Source organism: Amyelois transitella, chromosome 21, assembly GCF_032362555.1.
Source record: "Amyelois transitella isolate CPQ chromosome 21, ilAmyTran1.1, whole genome shotgun sequence".
Classification (NCBI taxonomy): domain Eukaryota; kingdom Metazoa; phylum Arthropoda; class Insecta; order Lepidoptera; family Pyralidae; genus Amyelois; species Amyelois transitella.
Genome location: NC_083524.1, coordinates 6,558,638 through 6,579,958, shown reverse-complemented (window position 1 = coordinate 6,579,958; position 21,321 = coordinate 6,558,638). Strand labels below are relative to the sequence as shown.

At 37.5% G+C, this 21,321-nt stretch overlaps 1 protein-coding gene across 9 annotated transcripts in view; it reads left to right on the top strand.

The window, feature by feature from the left end:
* The first annotated feature begins 1,232 nt into the window (after window positions 1-1,232).
* LOC106135596 (AT-rich interactive domain-containing protein 2) overlaps window positions 1,233-21,321 on the top strand; it is a 33,569-nt gene continuing 13,480 nt past the window's right edge. For 5 of the 9 annotated variants that reach the window (XM_060950198.1, XM_060950193.1, XM_060950191.1 and 2 more), the window contains exons 1-27: window positions 1,233-1,521; window positions 1,680-1,770; window positions 1,951-2,060; window positions 2,850-2,974; window positions 3,834-4,043; window positions 4,374-4,618; window positions 4,973-5,160; window positions 5,585-5,678; window positions 6,180-6,341; window positions 6,911-7,075; window positions 7,848-7,981; window positions 8,802-8,946; window positions 9,877-10,046; window positions 11,488-11,606; window positions 11,897-11,979; window positions 12,429-12,551; window positions 14,386-14,451; window positions 14,810-14,896; window positions 14,976-15,006; window positions 15,183-15,238; window positions 15,449-15,889; window positions 16,595-16,696; window positions 18,769-18,864; window positions 19,078-19,140; window positions 19,675-19,756; window positions 20,072-20,149; window positions 20,908-21,008. In XM_060950198.1, the coding sequence (XP_060806181.1) occupies window positions 1,427-1,521; window positions 1,680-1,770; window positions 1,951-2,060; window positions 2,850-2,974; window positions 3,834-4,043; window positions 4,374-4,618; window positions 4,973-5,160; window positions 5,585-5,678; window positions 6,180-6,341; window positions 6,911-7,075; window positions 7,848-7,981; window positions 8,802-8,946; window positions 9,877-10,046; window positions 11,488-11,606; window positions 11,897-11,979; window positions 12,429-12,551; window positions 14,386-14,451; window positions 14,810-14,896; window positions 14,976-15,006; window positions 15,183-15,238; window positions 15,449-15,889; window positions 16,595-16,696; window positions 18,769-18,864; window positions 19,078-19,140; window positions 19,675-19,756; window positions 20,072-20,149; window positions 20,908-21,008 (3,462 nt within the window). In that variant the 5' untranslated portion in view covers window positions 1,233-1,426. Of the gene's footprint in view, window positions 1,522-1,679; window positions 1,771-1,950; window positions 2,061-2,849; window positions 2,975-3,833; window positions 4,044-4,373; window positions 4,619-4,972; window positions 5,161-5,584; window positions 5,679-6,179; window positions 6,342-6,910; window positions 7,076-7,847; window positions 7,983-8,801; window positions 8,947-9,876; window positions 10,047-11,487; window positions 11,607-11,896; window positions 11,980-12,428; window positions 12,552-14,385; window positions 14,452-14,809; window positions 14,897-14,975; window positions 15,007-15,182; window positions 15,239-15,448; window positions 15,890-16,594; window positions 16,697-18,768; window positions 18,865-19,077; window positions 19,141-19,674; window positions 19,757-20,071; window positions 20,150-20,907; window positions 21,009-21,321 lie in introns of all 9 variants that reach the window. The other 4 variants (XM_060950195.1, XM_060950196.1, XM_060950194.1 and 1 more) reach the window with 4 other exon arrangements.

Here is a 21,321-nt window from a genome sequence, read left to right as displayed (position 1 = left end):
CAGCTTATCCTACCAATAAATACGACGGTGACAGTTGACAACCACTAGCATTTATGTTTCTTACAGCCAGCCATGACAAGGATATGAAGGCAGGAAAGTTTAGCATTGGTATACTTAGCAGGAAGACAGGAAAGTTAGTCATAGTTAACTCTTTTCCTGAATGGTCTGGTTGATTCAATGGGAAACTGTGGTGATACAACTACCACCAGATTTTTATAGAAAACTAGCAATGCTCAGTCACAGAGGCGCGGTCGCAGCCTAAAATTTTGAAGGGTTTATTATTTGTTAAATTATGTCAAGTATATGAGCCCAACCAGCTTTCGCCTGCAGCACCACATGAACCGTACCCTATGTCCTTCTCTGTGCGTGGAGACTGTGGAGTAATTATAAAAACTAATGCAAAATTTCATAAAAATCGGTTACCTACTCAACTTTTGTCTATCTTTCAGAAAGACAGACCTGTAACACATTTATATTGAATAGCACAATCACATGCATATAATCACATCTTTATCCCTTGCAGGATAGACAGAGCCAACAGCTTTGAGGAGACTGAAACACTTTTAACTGTTTGGCTTAAGCCAATGCGCAATAACATTAAAAACAATTTGATTTCTAAAATTGTTGTTAAAATATAAAGATAAAACGTGATGAAAAATTATTACTCAAAATAAATATAATGAAAACCATAATATTGTTGCGTGGTGGAATAGAAGTTTAGATGGTGACAGGTTTCTTCAAATTATTTTAGGTATTTACATAGTATAAAGCAAAGTGGCTGCCTGCGTATGTCCCTCTGACTGTATCTGCTCTGATCTTTAAAACCTACACAATGGTTTTTTTTTGTACAGGTAGAGTGATTCAAGAGGAAGGTTTACATGTATAAATAAATGTTACCCGTGCGAAGCCGGTGCGGGTCTTTAATTACTAATAAAAATCTTATCGCGTCTTTATGTAATGTTTAGAGAAAATGTCCCTTCCGACCTACCGAATATTACCATTACTTACAATAGTTTTCACCAAATGAAATCATCTGCGAATTCACCCATAAACAAAGTAATAAAAATATCATATATTAATATCCGTATCGGTTTCGACGAAACAAACATACATATAAAAGGTATGAAATGAACATAGCTATTTTGAGGCCTTTTATGTAACGGGGGGTTTTGTGCAATGGCAACAAAACAACTTCGCGTCTACTGACCGGTAGCGCGTTGTCACTGTCAAAATGAATGTAATCAAGTATCTAGCGTAATTACAACAAATTATTATTTTGTTAAAGTTTTCAATAAATTTTTACAATTCTACGTACAAATATTTGTTTTGTGTAACAGTGTATTCATGTACAGATTATTATATGTGAAATAAGAGAGCTGCGTGTTGATTTTGTGTCGTCTATCAGTTTTTCTTTTAGGCATCAAAAATGGCTAAATCGCAAATAAATACTAAATCCCGGCATTATATTCGTGACAAAGAATCATTCCTGAAAGAATTGAGGCAGTTTAACGAGTCTAAAAAGTATGTAAAAGGACAGCATAGCTATAATTTTTACTAGTATTATTTTGTGTATTTTCTGTGCAGAGGAATACAACAAAAAAATATTTGAACTCTTACTGGATTATATTATTACATACTTTATATATCATGACATTTTTACAAATATTTTTATGTTCCAGCATACCATGGAAGCCGCCAATTATAAATGGTATAGAAATTGATTTGTATCATTTTTATTCCCTTGTGCAACAACGGGGTGGATTGAGTAAGGTATATTATCCTGTGTTCCTTCACAGTTTGCTGTTCACAATAAATCTCAATTTGTTTTTAAATTAAAATTTTTGCTATACAAATGTTGGAGGAGATGGTTATAACTGCACTTCTTAAAATAATGATGCTTTCTGTAAAAAGAGAAAATTTAAATAAACAAAAGCAAAATTATAATTTTAGGTAAATCAAAATGATACTTGGGAGACATTTCTACGACCACTGAGACTGCCGCACCCCTGTGTAAATGGATCTACATTACTTAGGAGGATTTATGCTATGCATTTGGAGAAGTAATTTCATTTGCTTGTATTAAATTTAAAGTTTACTGTGTGGTTAAGTTGTTTAAAGTAACTGTGTAAGAGTTTTGTAAAATAGTGTTAAATAATCAGGAGCACAATATCAAAGAGTATGGTCAAATGGAAGGTGGAAAAAGTATGCTATGTCCAGCTCTCTAATGCTCTCCTATGTGTGGCTTTAGAAATGTGCTACTCCATTTTGTGGTTGTCAGTGAGATTATAATCAAAAGTATGAATAATCAGTGCATCATAACTTCTAGACTAATTACTGAAGATAACAACCTGCCTTATTTCTCGAATTTAATGGAATATGGTTCCGATTACCCCTCCTCTCTGGAAGACCGGCATGAGACAGATTCCAGTGGGAAAGTTCATGAGAAGGCGTGTGCCACAAGGCACTCTGAATCTGAATTGCGAGACATACTACAACAACAACCTATTGTCTTATATTGCTTATTATTATCATTAACACCCTCCACCGCTATGCTGCATTTCCATAAACTTGCCTTTTCACAGTCTATTAGTTAGAACTAACATACATATTAAAAACATACCTCTTCTCTAGAGGTATAGGTAGAGATTACATTGTTCCATCCAAATTGTTAACTCTTTAAATGCCAGCTCATCGGGCATAGTTTCAAAGTGAACATATATGTTAAAAAACCTGGCACTGTCTATATTGGTATTTGTTATAAACATAACAAAAGTCCCGAACTTACTTTGTGGCTAGCTCAATATGTGTCCCATATAGGTATATATTTATTTTTTAAATTGTAACCCTAGATATGAAAGAGCCAAAGGACCACCCGGCCGGGACGATGACAATGACCTCGACGAGGACCCCAGGAGGGGCTCCCGCGGTGGCGGAATGCCGCGAATATCATTCGGTGGTGGTATTTACATTTCAGGTAAATGATAATAGCGAGAAACATAGTGAGCGAATCTGTATTTGAACGAGGTAATTGGACTTTTGTTACATTTGTATAATTAAATTGTCAAAATTATTGTTGAAGTTTTGGTATACAGATTCACATCCTCATTGCTTTTTCTGTTACTTTGAACTAATTTATTATGATTTTTTTTACTAACTATGAGAACAAGCAAATTCTTATTTGATTCTAAGACAATGAGTCAAAAATGGATTAAAAAGAAGTTCTTAGAAATCTTCTCCAATGATGTTACCTGATAAGAGCAATCAAGGAGCATTCATACTTTGAATTTGTTTTATAAGTAACACTTTATTTCACTTTGGCACTTTCTATTTTCTTTGCAGTCTTCTCCAAGAGGATGCAACCAGTCACTATGTTTCTCCATATCTACACCTGTTTTTAATATGCTTTATGTTTTGTAGACACTTGGCCTTGTGTGATTCAATAACATTTTTTTTATTAAGAATACTGATAAACAATTATAAGAAATGAATTTGAAAACTTTATTTCAGAAGATAATTCTAATGGGAAATCAGAAAAAAAATTGTCACAGTGAAACTTGCAAAATCATGTCTCTTTTTTTTTAAAGTAGCATTTACATATTTACAGCGGGATATGTAATGCACTATATGCTATGATGCTCGTGAATTGACAGGGATAATATTTTCATGTGTGCCAGCTAGTTAAAGAAATAAAAAAAAACGATTTGATTTGATTTGATTTGATTTGATTTGAAAAGAAATTCAATCTTGTCAGATTCTCAATTTAAATATCATTCACACTAAAGCTGAGTTGTCTACTCCCAGCAACCCAAAACTAACATCCATCCTCTATACAGCTACAGGAGAAACCCTCCGCACCGGTACTCGGATTGCTGGGCCTTCAGAGAGGCTTGCCCTCTCATTGTTGTCTCCGATGCCCAATGAACAAGATTTCGCTGTCAATGTGTGCACGGTCTTAGCTGCGGACCATTCTAATAGACTGCCGTTGGCTACTACACCACATATTTTGGACTTCCTGCTCGCCCATGCTGGAGTTTATAATCATGGTAAGTTAATTCACTTTTTAATGTCATATAACTGTTAAATATAGCCAGGATTAAATGATGATAGTTAATAACTAAGAGTGCCATATTCAGCAAAGCATTCAGGTGTAAGCCAAAGGCACGCTTTCAAATCCCACTGCTGACCCCAAAAACTCGTAGCTTAGAATGTGAAAGTGTTAACACGTTAATATGGTGATGATGAGATATCGTGACTGATTTGTAAATAATTCTTATATTTGGTTATTACATCGCAAAAATTCGACTGTCCACACTCTTGCTGTTACGAACCGCGAGCGTAAAAAACATAATTAAACCATTTATAATTCCTTACAGCTAGTCTTCGCGACACAATAGGCCGTTCGTATTTCGAGGCCCGGGGTCGTTACCCAGACGAGTTCTGGAAGATGAGAGCCGGTGGTGGAGGGGCTAAGGAACTGGCTGACGAGACCAAGTTCATACAAGTTGGTGTGGAACAGCCAGAGCTGATGGTTCAGGCGTTGGCCGCTCATAACGCGTTGACGGACTGTCTGATGCAAGGCGGGGAAGAAGACGATGTCATTGAGAAGATTATGGAGGAGGTAAGTTATTTATGTTTGAAAGTGGCTATTGTGACTCCAATACCGAATATGAAATGCATATAATATAAAAACAGTACATTTCGGTAAAATCACATAAAAACTCCATCTAGAGCAAATCGGTGAAACTACAACGCGGTCAATACATACCATGTTGCATTTCATGTTCGGAGAAATTAATAAGATGGCGCTGTCGATAGACATATGGCTCTGTCTTACAAAGATTGGCGATAATTTTAAGGCTACTTGCACTATCATACCAAAACGTTTTTTTTATAAATTCCTAAGACCGCGAAGTACCTAATCGGCTTGTTACCAACATAAAGAATACACTGCCACCTGCAATGTGCCCCACAGCACCCGGACATCCTCGAGGACTGGGTGACGGAGCCGTCGGACGAGTCGCAGCTGTTCGCGCCGGAGCTGCCGGGCGGCGCCGCCTGCCTCTACACGCAGCGGGTGCTCCAGGTCGCCTCCATAGTGCGCTCTCTGTCTTTCCACGAGGACAACGTCCAGTATCTGGCGAAGAACACTACTCTCATCAGGTAAGGTTTGACTTCTTATGGTCTTGTGCTTGATCAGGTAAACGTTACATTCGTAAGGTATTATAGCCCCTAGATATGTATCTTTTCTGCTTTGGTAAGGTTTGAGTTCTTGTGCTTTATTTCAGTCAGATGACATTTGCATTTTGGTCCTTCGAAAGCCGGATAATGTGCAGAACTCTAGTCTGATCAGGTACTTTTTTAGGTTATCTTATAAATATAACCCACGTTTAAGAAAGAGAAGCCTAATTTCTGTTTTGAAATTGTCGCTTACACAGGGTTTTCCTGTCTAATATAATAATTAGATTCCTGTCTTGTAGGTAACTTACCATGTTTTACATTACAGAGACTTAGCCATCTCCAAAAAAAGTTGCACCTCTACTCAGATGAATGAATACTAATAAAATGAATATAATGTTGCCACCAGGTTCCTTTTGCTATGCGCAAACTGCTGGGTGGGATCCCTCCGACAATCCGGCCTCGACACGCTCGGGAATGTGGCCACGGAACTTGTTATAAAGGTATATTTTTTGTTTATTTATTAATTTATGTACACAGAAATCATCGAGACTTATAATCACAAAAAAACTAAATTACAAAGGTTCTGCTTATTTAAAAAAATCTCTTCCAGCAGACAGATTTTTTATTTATTTAATAAAAAAATCGAAAAACAACGGAGTGTTATGAGTTTGACGTGCTTGTCTGTGTGTGTGTCTGTGGCATTAACTTGGAATGGATGAACCGATATTGATTTTGAAAGGAGTTCAGGGTGCGTCTTTAATCTTAATCCCGAATTGGGTGAGTCAGGTTTTTACACGAAGCGACTCCAACCAAGGGATAGGCTTATGAAGTTGGGGTTCCTCTTGTCGGCGATGTGCTAGTAACATATCACTATTTGAATCTCAATTCTATGATAAAGCCATACAGCTGAACGTGACCTTTAAGTCTTTTCAAGATAGTTGTCTACCCCGCAACTTAGACGTGACTTTAGGTATATACTATTGATTATTTATTTCTTTCAGGACCCAGCCACATGTCTAATATCCCGACACGTGTTATCCACGATCCAATGCGCGTTAGTATCGGTGGACCGCGCACGCGTACTGGCCGCATTGGAACTTCTGAACAAGTTGGCGCAAAACGAAGCTAACGAGGACGCTTTGATTAAATCTACCGAGGCTAAGGTCAGTTGCAAAACTTCCAAATTCAAAATTTGTTTGTTTCATTTTGGTTGGGCTTTGGTTTAAGGGTCATTATTCCAAATTCAAATCGATAGCAATGATACGAGGACGACTTGGACATGGCCACCGAGAAAAGGTTGGATTTAAATTTAGCTTTTTTTTTTCTTTTAAAATTGTTTCAAATGTTCGAAGTTTTAAACGAAATCCATAAAAATAATGTTTAAAATTTTGTTTAGTAGTTAGTCATTGTTCGAAATCCAAGATTTTGAAACTCAACACAAACAAATACAAGACCCAGGCCGATTAGAAAAAGTAATTCTGACATCATGACCGTTCCGTAGGAACGTTCATGATTGATGGGCAATGTCATATCTTTCTCTTTTTCTACCACTCTAATTAACATCAAAGCTATAAAAAAAAGTGAAATGCCTTTATGCATTCGTGAATAAGTTCCTCATAAGAATGTCCCAAGAAAAACTACCACTGAGCCAAACAAGCCTTGCAAATTTGCGACATTTAAATAAAAAAAATATTTTTTCGTTTTTTAAGATTTTTTTTTTATTTTTCCTCAGGTTTACAGCGACGTATGTTCCCTATTGACCCTCCGCGATATAATGGTGTTGGTGTGCACACTAGAATGCATATACGCTCTCACTTCGCTGGGAGGGTACTCCAGCGAAGCGGTGGCCAGGGTGCCGGGGCTGGTGCACACTCTTGTATCTCTGCTCACTGTCGAGGTAACAGTGTTGAGGAACTTTTTATTTTTATTATATTATTTACTAGCGACCCGCCGCGGCTTCGCACGGGTGCAAAATTCGGAAAAAAATATACGTAAAAACCTTCCTCTTGAATCACTCTACCTGTTACAAAAAAACCGTATCAAAATCCATTGCGTAATTTTAAAGATTTAAGCATACAGACAAACAGACTAAAATAGCAACTTTGTTTTATACTATGTAGTGATGTACATAACATCAATTAAGTCTATATTCCCTGGGGGGTAGATAAAGACAATAGTCATCAAATGACTGAAAGGCCACGTTTAGATGTTTGGCTTAATGATAGAATCGAGATTCAAATAGTGACTGGTTGCTAGCCCATCGCCTAAAAGAGTCCTAACTATATACGCATATCACTTGGAGATATCAGATGGAGTGGTCCTACACTTTTCACAAATTCACGCGGACGAAGCTGTGGACAAAAGCTAGTAATGTGATATTTTTGGTTTATTGTTGTGATTATTTCATAATGTTGTTTTAGTTTTTATGGCTGTTGGCTCTCTCGTTGGCAAATAGATGTGATTATATATTATGTTTAGCAACAATAAAATAATTATTTAATCTACTGCGACTGGCTAGTTCATAAAATTTTGATTATATGTCGCGTTAATCATATTTTTATGTTGGTTGAATGTTTTTATGACACTAAATTTAGTAGCACCAAAAGAAAAAAAATGTCAATATGCTTATTTTGAACGTGTTTTTGCAATAAACAGATAAACTTTTGCAGGCTCAGAGCTACGGACCTAGGGCTTGCATTCTGATGCGAGTGGTGGAGACCGTGAGCGGGCCCAGCGCCCTGGCCGAGCGCGAGGCTCAGGACAGGCAGCAGCAACAACAGCAACAGCAACAACAACAACAACAGGTACAGTGAACAACGGAGGGGGGAAAAAAAACTGAAACTCGCCGTGTGGTTCCCGTTACTTTAGAATGGGGTGAATCACATGGATGTCGTAAAAGGCGAGTAAGGGAAAGGCTAATAAACGTGGGATTCTTCTTGTAAGTCTCTGTCTGCGTCCTTCGGGAAAGAGGTGTGTTTTAATTTATTTTTATGTACATTATAAAGTATGTACTTTATATATGTGTTTTAGGCGATGGGCTAGCAACCTGTCACTGTTAGAATCTCAATTCCATCTTAAGCCGAACAGCTGAACGTGACTGTTGGCTCTGTTAACCCCGTAAGGGAAATGGACGTAATTATATGTATGTATGTACATACATATTTGTAAATTAAAGTAAGTCAATCGAGAGATTATTCTTTTAGGCGATTTCTTAATTTGATCAAGGTACGTACCTCCAGGCCCTTCTACTCCTACCTTTCCATTCAGACTCTCCTTGTATATTTTCAGCTAATCTACCCCATCTATACTCTATACTAATATTATAAAGCTGAAGAGTTTGTTTGTTTGAACGCGCTAATCCCAGGAACTACTGGTTCAAATCGAAAAATTCTTTTTGTGTTGAATAGACCATTTATCGAGGAAGGCTTTAGGCTATATAACATCACTCTGTCACTTTTAGGAGCGAAGAAATAATGTAAAATGTGAAAAAAAAAACGGTGAAAATTATTCATCCTTGCGGGATTCAATGATGCCCAAAATAAGTACTTATTCTACGCGAAAGAAATCGCGGGCACAGCTAGTTAAGGATAAAAACGTGTTTGAATTGCTATTTTGATTGTTTCACAGCAAGTACAACCAACTCCAACACCGAAACCAACAGTGGACCAACAGCAGCCCCAACAAACCAGCGCCCCCCCTAATGTGACAGTGACAGGTTCTCCGATGACCAGCATACAGCAGTCTCATATGCAGCAGAAGACGATACAAGTATGTATACGTAGAAATTATACATATATACATTGTAGGTTATAATAAATAATCAATTTATTACGGCGAGAAAAAAATATTCGTATGATAATCTACCTTTTTTAGGCAACTTAATATGTCCACCATAATCGAATCATGGATAAGATCTCATGTTTACTAGGTCAGGGAAGTCAAACGACAGTAAGAGTGTAATTCCTTCCCTCTTCTGCCTTGATTTTCTGACCTACTCGAAGTGTTAACAGGATTATATAAAACCGATTCGGGGTCCGATTTTCGCACGAAGTTAAAAAAAGAAAAACAGGGCTTCGCCCCTTTCGATGTCTTAAAGGCGACTAAGGGACAGGCTTATAAACTTGGGATTCTTCTTTTGGACGATGGGCTAGCAACCTGTCACTATTTCAATCTCAATTCCATCATAAAGCCGTACAGCTGAATGTGCTTGCTTGCTTATCTCTTAGTCGCCTTTTTCGACATCCATAGGAAAGAGATGGATCCTATTCTTTTTTATATCGGTGCCAGGAACCACACGGCACTAATATGAATAATTAATATAAATAGTGAAGAAGAGAAGAAGCATGAAGAGAGTTATGAATGTGGATGAAGCGGAGGAAGTATGCAGAGATCGTGGCAAGTGGAAAGAGGTAGTCTCTGCCTACCCCTCCGGGAAAGAGGCGTGATTTTATGTATGTATGTATGTAAATGTAAATATATATGTAAATATGTTTATGTTTAACACACTTAGGTACTATAATAATTTCTATATATTAATTTCTTTGTCTTTTCGATACTGTGTATTAGCAAACAGAGGAAACTTTATTGGTTTATGCACCATAGTATAAGATAATATTAATAGGCAACCATGTTTCCTTAATAAAGATTAAAATAAAAAATAAAATAAAAATATAAATTATCTACTCGATTTCTGGTCAGGAAAACGAGCACTTCGCCCAAGCGTGGCTCCGCTCCTCGTACGAGCCTTTGCCCCCCGCCGACAACAGCGCGTGCGACGCGGCCGAGCTGTACCGCCAGTACGTGGCGTGCTGCGGCAAGCTGGGCCGCAAGGGGGTCATCGCGCCGCAGCACTTCCCCAGGCTTGTCAGGTATTGTCTGGACAGTTTTAGGTGAGAGCTTGAAGCTCCCCCCCTCTCAGCCTTTTTGACAAAAGCCAACAATGGGACGAACCTGGGTCTTAGACTTAGGCGAGGGCTTGAGGCTCCCCCCCCCCCACAGCCTTTTTGACAAAAGACAGCAATCGGGGCTCCCAGATGGGACGAAACTGGGCCTTTGAGCAATGCAAACTAGCGAGCGGATGCAACGGATTCACGGAAGAGAAGATGAGGTCTTAATTTCCTAACTTCATATGAGCGACGCTTCAGAAATGTACCGTCAGTATGTGGCGTGCTGCGGCAAGCTGGGCCGCAAGGGGGTCATAGCGCCGCAGCACTTCCCCAGGCTTGTCAGGTATTGTCTAACAGCTGGACAGTTTTAGGTGAGAGCTTGAAGCTCCCCCCCTCTCAGCCTTTTTGACAAAAGCCAACAATGGGACGAACCTGGGTCTTAGACTTAGGCGAGGGCTTGAGGCTCCCCCCCCCACAGCCTTTTTGACAAAAGACAGCAATCGGGGCTCCCAGATGGGACGAACCTGGGTCTTGGACTTGGATTCAATGAAGAGAAGATGAGGTCTTAATTTCCTATCTTCATATGAGCGACGCTTCAGAAATGTACCGCCAGTACGTGGCGTGCTGCGGCAAGCTGGGCCGCAAGGGGGTCATAGCGCCGCAGCACTTCCCCAGGCTTGTCAGGTATGTGGTGTAATACACACCTTATACATGTTTGAAGGGTATACACTATTACAGCGGGACAGTTTGACGCTCCCCCCAAAAGCCTTCAGCTGGACAGTTTTAGGTGAAAGCTTGACGCTCCCCCCACAGCCTTTTTGACAAAAGACAGCAATGGGGCTCCCAGTGGGACGAACCTGAGTCTTGGACTTGCCTTTGAGCAATGCAACGGATTCACGGAAGAGAAGATGAGGTATACACTATTACAGCTGGACAGTTTTAGGTGAGGGCTTGACGCTCCCCCCACAGCCTTTTTGACAAAAGACAGCAATGGGGCTCCCAGTGGGACGAACCTGAGTCTTGGACTTGCCTTTGAGCAATGCAACGGATTCACGGAAGAGAAGATGAGGTATACACTATTACAGCTGGACAGTTTTAGGTGAAAGCTTGACGCTCCCCCCACAGCCTTTTTGACAAAAGACAGCAATGGGGCTCCCAGTGGGACGAACCTGAGTCTTGGACTTGCCTTTGAGCAATGCAACGGATTCACGGAAGAGAAGATGAGGTATATACTATTACAGCTGGACAGTTTTAGGTGAGGGCTTGACGCTCCCCCCACAGCCTTTTTGACAAAAGACAGCAATGGGGCTCTCAGATGGGACGAACCTCGGCCTTGGACTTAGAGCAATGCGAACTCGCCAGCGGATTTTTTCTTGCCAAAGCACAAAAACTTGTAACAATTACGCGTGATATATATTTTCAGAACTGTATTCGGCGGTACGGTAGGCCCTAATACTGTGACTCTGTCTTCGGGGGAAACTCAGCAAGCATACATCGGCATCAGGTCGAGGAATGTGCAGAACAGAACTAACCCACCTGCAGGTAAATATATACTTTATTACCTTCCACAAAAGTTAAAATAAAAATTTTCATGCGTAAACTAATAATAATAAATTCACACAAATAGTCACTAAATTTCACGAGCTTGCATGCAGAGAAGTATACAGGGATCGTGGCAAGTGGAAACATGTGGTCTCCGCCTACCCCTCCGGGAAAGAGGCTTGATTTATGTATGCGCATAAACTAGTAATTGATCTAAAAATTCATAGACAATAGAATATTCAAAGTTGTCGTGTAACTAGTTTTTATAACTTAAAATATATTCACAACAGGTCCTTCATCGCCGATACTGAAAGCGCAGCTGACGAATAAAACGCCAACGGGTGAAGTGAAACCTGCTGTGACGCAGGCGCAGGTATGACGCTTACTCTCAAGTTACTTAGTGATTGACTGACTGACGGACAACGCATCGTTTGGCACTGAGAGAGGATTTCCCGAAATTTCCACGGGTACGGGAGTTATCGCGACTCTTCATTTTGCGCGTTTGTTTGTTTGTTTGTCCGCCTTTCATGTCAATAAAACTTAACCGATATCCGAACCATTGAACGTATCACTGATCGATATAGTGTGGAGTACAGAAGTACCCGAAACCGCCGAGCTTGCATGAAGAGAGTTATGAATGTGGATGAAGCGAAGGAAGTATGCAGAGATCGTGGCAAGTGGAAAGAGGTAGTCTCTGACTACCCCTCCGGGAAAGAGGCGTGATTTTATGTATGTATGTATGTACAGAGAAGGGCATAACAGTATTTTAACGCGGACGACGAAGCTAGTATAAAATAAATTAACATTAGCAACGGTTTTCAGCCAACAAGTCAGCCGGCGGCCCCCCACCCCCACTTGTCCCAAGCGCTGGAATCGAACCCGTCCAACACGACGCTGATCAAGCACTTGCTCGCTCACAAAGTAAGCCCCGGCCTGCAGACGCAAGTAAGTGCTAACTAACAACACTAACGCTGCCTTTTGGCGGTCGTGGACCAAAATATTTAAAGTTGGGAAATATTTCTTTCAAACATTATGAAGTTCATACCAATAAAGTAAGGATAATTATGAAAATATTTACGTTAGCTACATTTCGCGTGTGAATGTTTGAATAATGTGAATATTTTGGTTGACGATCATCTTTTTTAATGCATTAAAATTTTATCCGCGATAATTTTTATAAGGAATAATAAAAAACAAAGATAAAAAAAAGTTGATCTTAAAAGGACCACAGTGAGAAGTTATGATCGCAGATCGGACGAATATAATATAATAAAAAGTAATACGTAGGAAAAATATTATTGTTAATTTTAAAAGCGAGGCTATTTATTTTTTAACTTTAATTTGCTATAAAAATTACCGAGGTCCTGTAGTTGTGATTTTTGTTGTATACTGGGATTTATTAGGGTTAATTTAAAATGTATATCCATTTTCTTATTTTCAAAAGAAACTTTGGTTTTAGTTGAATAAATTTATCATTCAATTTTATTATTATGGGGAAAATCTTATTTATGATTTATATTGTGAGTGTCTTTATAGATATTAGTTTTGAAAGTTGGTGAAAGAACACGGTAAACGAGGTATTTTTGTTATGATTTTGAGTTTGCATGAGTTTTTTTTAATGTTTTTTGTAGTGGCAGAAAAGCGAATTGGCGCATGTAAAAGTAAATAGGTTACCAAATTGTTTGCGACATAAAGAAAGTTTTACTCCATTGAATCGCTCCTAACCAAAAATAGTGATACAAGTTTATTCTATAATATTAGTAAATAATAAAGACTCCGTTTGCACTTTTAATTTGATGTGTTCTTTCTTTTCTTAGGGATGTCGTAGGAGGCGATTAACTACAGCCCAAAGCCTCAAGCCCCAAAATATAGTTAACAAAGAATAGTTCATTTATTTTTACAAATTTCAACATATAAAAATTAATTGGAAGTTATGCAAATGAAATATTGAAAAAAAAATCTACTCGCAAATTAATATTATGAAATGCATAATGGGAAAGAGAGAATAACCAAAAAATGGAGCGACAAAATGGTGATACACTTACTATTTACTCTTTGCGGATTGTAGAAATCTAACAAATTGAATATTAATATTAATAAAAATTGTGAATTACAAGCATGCGCAATAGCTTGTTCGACGCATGATGTAGTAAAAATATAACAATTAATTTTGAATTGTATAATAAAATTGTTATTTTACACTAACGTTGTACTGTTTAACTTTTTTTTTTGTCCGCCTCTCCTACACCTTTGGTGACCATCGTACACCGAAAAAAATACCATGCGGAATACCTGGAATTTCTGGAAATTATCCGTAACTGCTTTTCTACTATTTCAAAAGAAATACGTGCCTAATTTCAATTTCTTACGCCCAGTTATTTCGTCTGATCTTGTATGTCCGTCAAGAAGAAGGAAAATGATATATAGATAATTATTTTTCTAACTAAACAGATAAGAGCAGATGAAATAAATCTTAGAGTGTGGTGTTATACGGACATTTCATCACTTTATTTGAAAAAATAAAAAACACCTGACAGTTAAAACGGAAATAAGTTTCGATGAGAGAGACTTGTCGATGACAACAGATTTAATTTACTAGTGAATCAGTCACATTCCTTTACAGATTTACACATTTGATAATTAAAAAAAAAAGGAAAATCATATATAAATAATTTTGGATTTTGCCTTAAAACCTTATTTATTGTTCACCTTTATTCTCTAACACCATAGACTATACTGATTTTTGTGAATGAATAAGTCATTATTTTTTTATCTGTAGGTGGCTCAAAGGCAACAAAACCAACAGAGAGTTGGTCCAAGCACTACGGTCATACAATCAAGCCAGGTAAAGTTTTTGTAAACTTATAACTTTAATAATGTCCTTCATGATTCCACTGGCGTTTTGTTCTCTCCAAAGAGTATGTAACACGGACAAAAATCCATCTTCTAATCTGTAAGGCATTATCAACAGTCAACTTCTATTTTGCTAACCTTTTTTTAAACATAAATTTAACAATTTTTTGTTATAGATAAGCTAATGAAATATGTGTAAAATCTAATAATGTGTATACACATTAATTAAAGCTTATAAATACTTGATTGTAATGTTGAAATTGCCGTGTATAACAATAAATTGTAATTTCATAAAATTATGTGATTTTTTTACTGAGTAAAATTTTCTTCTAAACAAAATATTGTTTTAGGGAATGGATGTGGATCCAGAGGCTCTCATCAAGTGTACGACAATAACACCTGGAGGCGTTGCTAGTACGACCCCCGTGGGAGATAAGGTAACTGCTTACCATCAGATTATGATATAAAATGTGGTTATTCAAGAGTAATTTGAATTAAAATGATTGTATTTTTCAGGTTATTATTAATGCTCAAGAAGAAACATTGGGTAAGTTAATGCGTTATACTGTTTTGTATTCAAAACAATGCCTTTTTTGTCTATAAAATATAAGATTGCCTATCGCACTTTATATAATGTAATTTTCCTTACCGATAATTTGCAATTTATTTTTGATACACTCATTATTTTTATTTATTTTCTGTTAATTTTTCATTTTTTTACAGGAGTGAAAGAGGAGCCTGTGCAAATCCAAATTGACGAACAATCGCAATTAACTATCGTAAGTTCACGTATCTTTTACTGGTAGCTATAGAATGAGCCCTTTCTTTTTGAGAATCAGACTTTGATTCTTGCCTAAAAAGATTCTTGCCTAAAAAGGAAGATTCCTGCCTGTTTCTGCAGTATTCTAAATACGTCCTTCATAATGAGATTTAAAGTTGTTAGCACTATAATAATATCAAATTTAACAATTTTCTTCGTTGTATTACAGAAAACAGCCCAAAACAAAATGCTGGCCGATCTACTCGAAAAAAAGTCTAACCCTCCAGTTCAAGTCGTCCAAATGACGCCCCAAATTAACGCGCCCACCATACAAATAACCGAGACTGGTCAAATTGTCCAAGTTAAGTCCGACCCCAATCCGGTCATCCAAATAAACGACCAAGGGGTCATTCAACCCAGCAGCCAGTACTTTCAAATAAAGAACGAACAAGGGCAAATAATTCAAATAAAGAACGACCAAGGACAGATCATTCAGTTGAAAAGCGAACAGATTCAGGCGCCTATCGTGTATAAGAACGATCAGATCGTGATTAAAAACGATGTGCCGGCGCTGGTGAAATGCGAGAAAGATATAGTCGATACGGTGGTGACTGACCATTCGTATACTGAACCGCCAGCTAAGAAGGTTAAAGTGGAGGAGAAAAGAGAGGTACGTATTTATCTTTTGAGTTAATTGTAACAAATTTATCGTGCTTGTTTTATGAGTAATTATTGAAAATAACAAAATTAAGTTGTATGTACTGACTATTAAAATTTGTATATATATATATATATATATATATATATATAGTCGCCGATTGACCATAGCTTATAATATATATCTTTTAATTTTATTTTTATATTTACCTAAGACAATAAACAGTCATGTACAGACAATTGCTGATACACAAATCTACTAATAACTTATAGACCTAAATAGTGAAATTTTAACAAAATTACAAATTCAATGTTTCTATTCAGTCAGGAGTATCCTCCACTCCTCCCTTTTGTATCTTTCTTGTCTATGATCAAGTCGTTACTTCCGTTTTGCGACCCTGAGGAATAGGTTACTTACCTTATATAATAAAAGCAGTTATCCGAATGGATTTTGAAAGAGCTTCGATTAGCAATCAAGTTAATTCAAAAAACGTGCCAGTAGGTGGCAGTAGTGGGGTTTAAAACATGAACCCGGCACACTTTTTCAACGCTAACCATTCCGCCACCGAAGCTCAAAATGTTTGTTATCAATCTGTCCTTATATTGTTGTTTTGTATGTTTTACTCTTATGGTGCAATAAAGAGTTTTATCTATCTATCTATATTTTTATAAAAATATTTGTTTATTATTATTTATAATATTATAATTTATTTAACAGAATACACCCCAAGAAAGTGTCTCAAAAACCGCAGCCAATCTCTACGCGGCCCTCGCAGCGTCCGCGCTCGAAGATGAAGAGGATTTGGTAAGGAAACACGCTGTATGTCACTCACGTTATATTTTATTGGTGTTGTGTGTACTCGTTTAACTTTATATATTTTATGGGGCTCTGTGGCGCAGAGGTAGTACACTTGTCTATGACAGCGGAGGTCCCGGGTTCGAATCCCGGCCAGGGCATGATGGGAAAAGAACTTTTTCTATATAAGTATATATTATAAAGTATAGTATAGATCTTTGAGTTAGTATCTCGTAACACAAGTCTCGAACTTTCTTCGAGGCTAACTCAATCAGTGTAATTTGTCCCGTATATATTTATTTATTAGGGAAACACGGTGTATGTTCATTCACATCATATTATTGGCGCTGTGTGTACTCGTTTAACTTTATATGTTATTAGGATTAGGAAAAACACGCTGTACATATGTCACTTATGTTATATTATTGGTGTTGTGCTTTTGTTGCTTAACTACTATATTTTGCCATTTTCACTAATTTTCCTACTTACTAAAAGGTCAGAATTCCAATGTCAACTCTGATGTTATGCCTAAGTGCTCTGATGCCGATCTGATGCTCTGATCTGATGCCTAAGTGCTGACATCTGGTGGCTGATATTTTGAAAGCCCCTCATTGGTTCTCTTCGTGTTTTGATATTGATTTCTGACTAAGACTCTGCCTGTGTTATTTCACTTGGCGTTAGTCAGGTTAGGAGAGCAGACGCCTTTGACCATGTTCCTGGTTCGGGTAAATCAAGTTTTTACACGAAGCGAATCCCATTTGACATACGTAACCTTTACAGTAGAACCTAATCTATATTGGATCACACATCCAATTAGTTGAATATGCAGGTTTCCTCACGATGTTTTCCCTCATCTTATGAGCATTTTTTTGTATCGTTTTGGTATATGGGCTATTATGGTTTTATGGTTCGGCCTTCCTGTGCATGACGCTTTATATTCAGACCTTAAAGGTGCGTTCACCGATGCTCTGATAATCTCTCTGTATTTGTTTATTATTATTCATTATTGTATAAGGCATTTGTCTTCCATCTCACCTGATGGTAAGTGACTATGACGATTAGGTTTTTTTTATTATTTTATTTGTTTAAGCTTTTGGTTTATTTTGTCGCTCATGTTATAAATTTTCTTTAGCCTTCGGGTATATTTGCTATTTGATACAACTCAAACCAGTTGGTGACGATTAAGTTAGGTTATAATTTTATTTGTCCATCCATCATCGTCTATCTATAAGTTAACTGAGCGCCACCTGCTAATCTTTTCTCTTGGGGAAGTTTTATACATAATTAACATGTAACCAGGAAGACATCGCTTTTAGTGACAGTGACAGGGTTACCGATGATGGACTTAATGCCAAAAAAGATCTCTACCATAACCTTAAGTCCTAAGTCTTTACATATTTCTTCCTATGTTTTATTTTTCGGCCGCTACTCCAGGGTATGCTTCCTCGATTCCTTGGAAAGTTCGATTCCTTGATAAGTTATAGCGCTGATATTTTTCTTATATGTTGTGTCCTTAAGAAATACTTAAAGACAAGGTCTTATCTTGCATTGGAGCTTAAAAGATCTCTTGGTGTTTTCAATAAGATCATTGCGTCCGCTGTTCAAATCCTAGTTTTATTTAATTCCATGTCTGTACATTATTGAAGCGACCGCCCGGGATATTGGTGGCTTCGGCTATACGTACCAAGGTACATTATAGAGGTTTGATTATCAAGGAGGAATTTTCGTTTGACACATATATACATACATATACATATAGTCACGTCTATATCCCTTGCGGGGTAGACAAAGTCAACAGTCTCGTAAAGACCGAAAGGCTACGTTCAGCTGTATGGTTTCACAATGGTGTTCAGATGCAAATAGTGACAGTTACCAGCCCATCGCCAATAAGAGGAAATCAACCCTTTATTTTAAGGGTTGATTAAAAAAAAAGTATTCCATCTTTAAACGTGGTTTTTAACTAAGTACATGCATACCGAATTTTATTCGAATCGGTCCTGCGGTTTAGCTGTGAAACAGACACACAGACAGACAGACTTTCGGATTTATACTAATTTTAGAAAGGAAGTAAGGATTGTGTGTTGATGTGTTCACAGGCACCTCCCAAACAAGAGCCGGTGGAGGTGATCCAACCACCGGTGCTGGTGGCAGGCTCTGACAACCCGGTTATTATACAGGAGCCCATATTGCAGGTTAGCTGATGTTCTTCCTCCTGACTTTTGTCCCGGTTACATCCTCACTTCCTCTAAAAGGGAGGGGATAAGAGCCCGGGGTTCACCTTTTTGATCCTGATTTTATCACTTCACGCGGTCGCAAGTGAACTCGCCAACAACTGATAAAAAGTTCAGAAATAACACTATGATTGATATCAGAGAGATTAAACAATAATTAACTTATGATTTTAGGTACAACAACCTACAATGCAAGTACAACAGCCCACTTTACAAGTACAGGCGCCTACATTACAGGTAAGTAAACAATTTGTTTTTTTTTTAAAATTAATTGTGACTATTTTGTAATTTATCTTTTCATATTTTAATTTATTCAATTCGGAGCTACCTCATTAGGGATAATAAAATTATCTGGGTTATGGTTATGTTTATCTAGATATATATTTATCGTGAAAGATACTAACGTACCGTGTGGTTCCGCCATTTTGAAATAGAATTACTCAATATCTTTCCTATTGATGTCTTAAAAAGAGACTAAGGGATAGGCTTATGAACTTGGGATTCCTCTTGTAGGCTTGCAACCTTGTCACAATTTGAATTTCAATTCCATTTTTAAGCCATACAGTTGAACGAGGCCTTTCAGTCTTTTCAAAACTGCTGGCACTGTCTACCCAGCAAAGGGATATAGACGTGACTATATGTATGTATGTATAAACCATACTATCGGTAATCTTATAGCACAATTTAACTTCAGTTTTAATATCAATTGGGATATTTTTTTTTTCTTTTTAAACACGAAGTCATAATATAAAAGTATTGTATAATGTGCAGGTACAACAGCCGATGTTGCAAGTGCAGCCGATGGATGTTCAGAACATCATCGCATCGCAATCCGGACAGATTATTTTACAAGGCGAGTGATCTTTGTCGTTATTGAGTTTCTATTTTTCTACTTGGCCTTTTTACTTTGACGGTCTCTGTGGCTGTGTAAGCCTCGAACTAAGAGTTACGAGACACTAGCGATAAAATTTTGTTTATAGTAAATACTCATATAGATAAACATCGAAGATCCAGGCCAATCAGAAAATGTTTCTCATCATGCCCTGGCCGGGACTCGAACCCGGGACCACCGGTGTCAGAGACAAGCGCACTACCGCTGCGTCACTTAGGCCGCCGATATTTATATATATATATATATGAAGATTCTAGAATTTTCTACTCGTTACAGAGAAAACAATCTCCTCACAGCCGACGCAGTTTGTTCAGCAGCCAATGCAACTTATCGCCACTCCTAGCACTTCGCAAGGTACGTTAGAGCTTTCACGTCATTCAAAAATGGATCTTATAAACCCAGTAATTTACAAGATTATTTATAATGAGCTTTTAATTTTACATTTGATTTACATTAGGGTGCTTTGTTGTACATTAAGATTCATTTTCTAACGAACGGAAGATTTTGTTTCGAACTTTCTTTTTAGCGGGATTGTGAGTCTATAAAGTGAAGGTTATAGTAGGAGACCATAGACAAAATTGAACCTTAATGAAATCCTATGATGAAGGTCGTATTTTCGATGTGGCACCTGTATAAGTTTCAAAAAATATAAGCGGTTCCAGGGAGGATAATCATAAAATTGTCATAGAATTTTTTTAAAGCTGTATGTATTTTTTTTTCAATTCAAATAAATTTATTCATATGAACAATATTTCATTCTAATATTCTAAGTAAAAACTAGCGACTAAAATTAAGACGATTCTAGGTTTGAATAATGGCAGGCCTGCCATGTAGAGAGGAGCGTAGAATAGAAAGTCTGTACCCTCTATGGATGTTCAAGACGACCATAAGACGATATAAATCAATGTTTTGTATTTAATTCGCATTGGCCTATTCTTTACTTCAACTTTAATTGTACAGTGTACTGTAGAGAAACATGACTACACTTATAGTTTTGGTTTGTATGAAGAGGTTCAATTGAAACCTATGGTTTCGATTTTTAAGAACAGGCGTTCGCCCATATTTCTCTGTAAAACTGTATGTACAATTTAAGAAAATTGTATGTTTTTCAGGAGGGCTAAGTTACATAGCTCAGAACATACCCGGCAACATGATGCAGAAAACCATCATAATAGTCCAAGGCCCCACTGGAGGGGGGCCACTTACTTTGACGGTAAGTTTTTATTGCATTATAAACTCTACCTTATTTCATAGCAGTAAGGTTGACATTTCAATATTACACTTATTTGGTCTTAATATTTTTATATTTGTATTATGTGTTAGAAAGAGACCAGTCTATGCCTTTCGCCTAGATATCGTAAAAGGTGACATAAGAAATAAGCACTTTGATATAGTGCAAAAAATATGAACCAAATTGGGCAAGGTTCACGTCGACAGGGTCTTAACCGGTTATCTTGACTTACCTACTCCTGGATCGTATTTTTAAGGCGGACCTTTCTGAAGAGAACGCTATATATAGGCTGGAG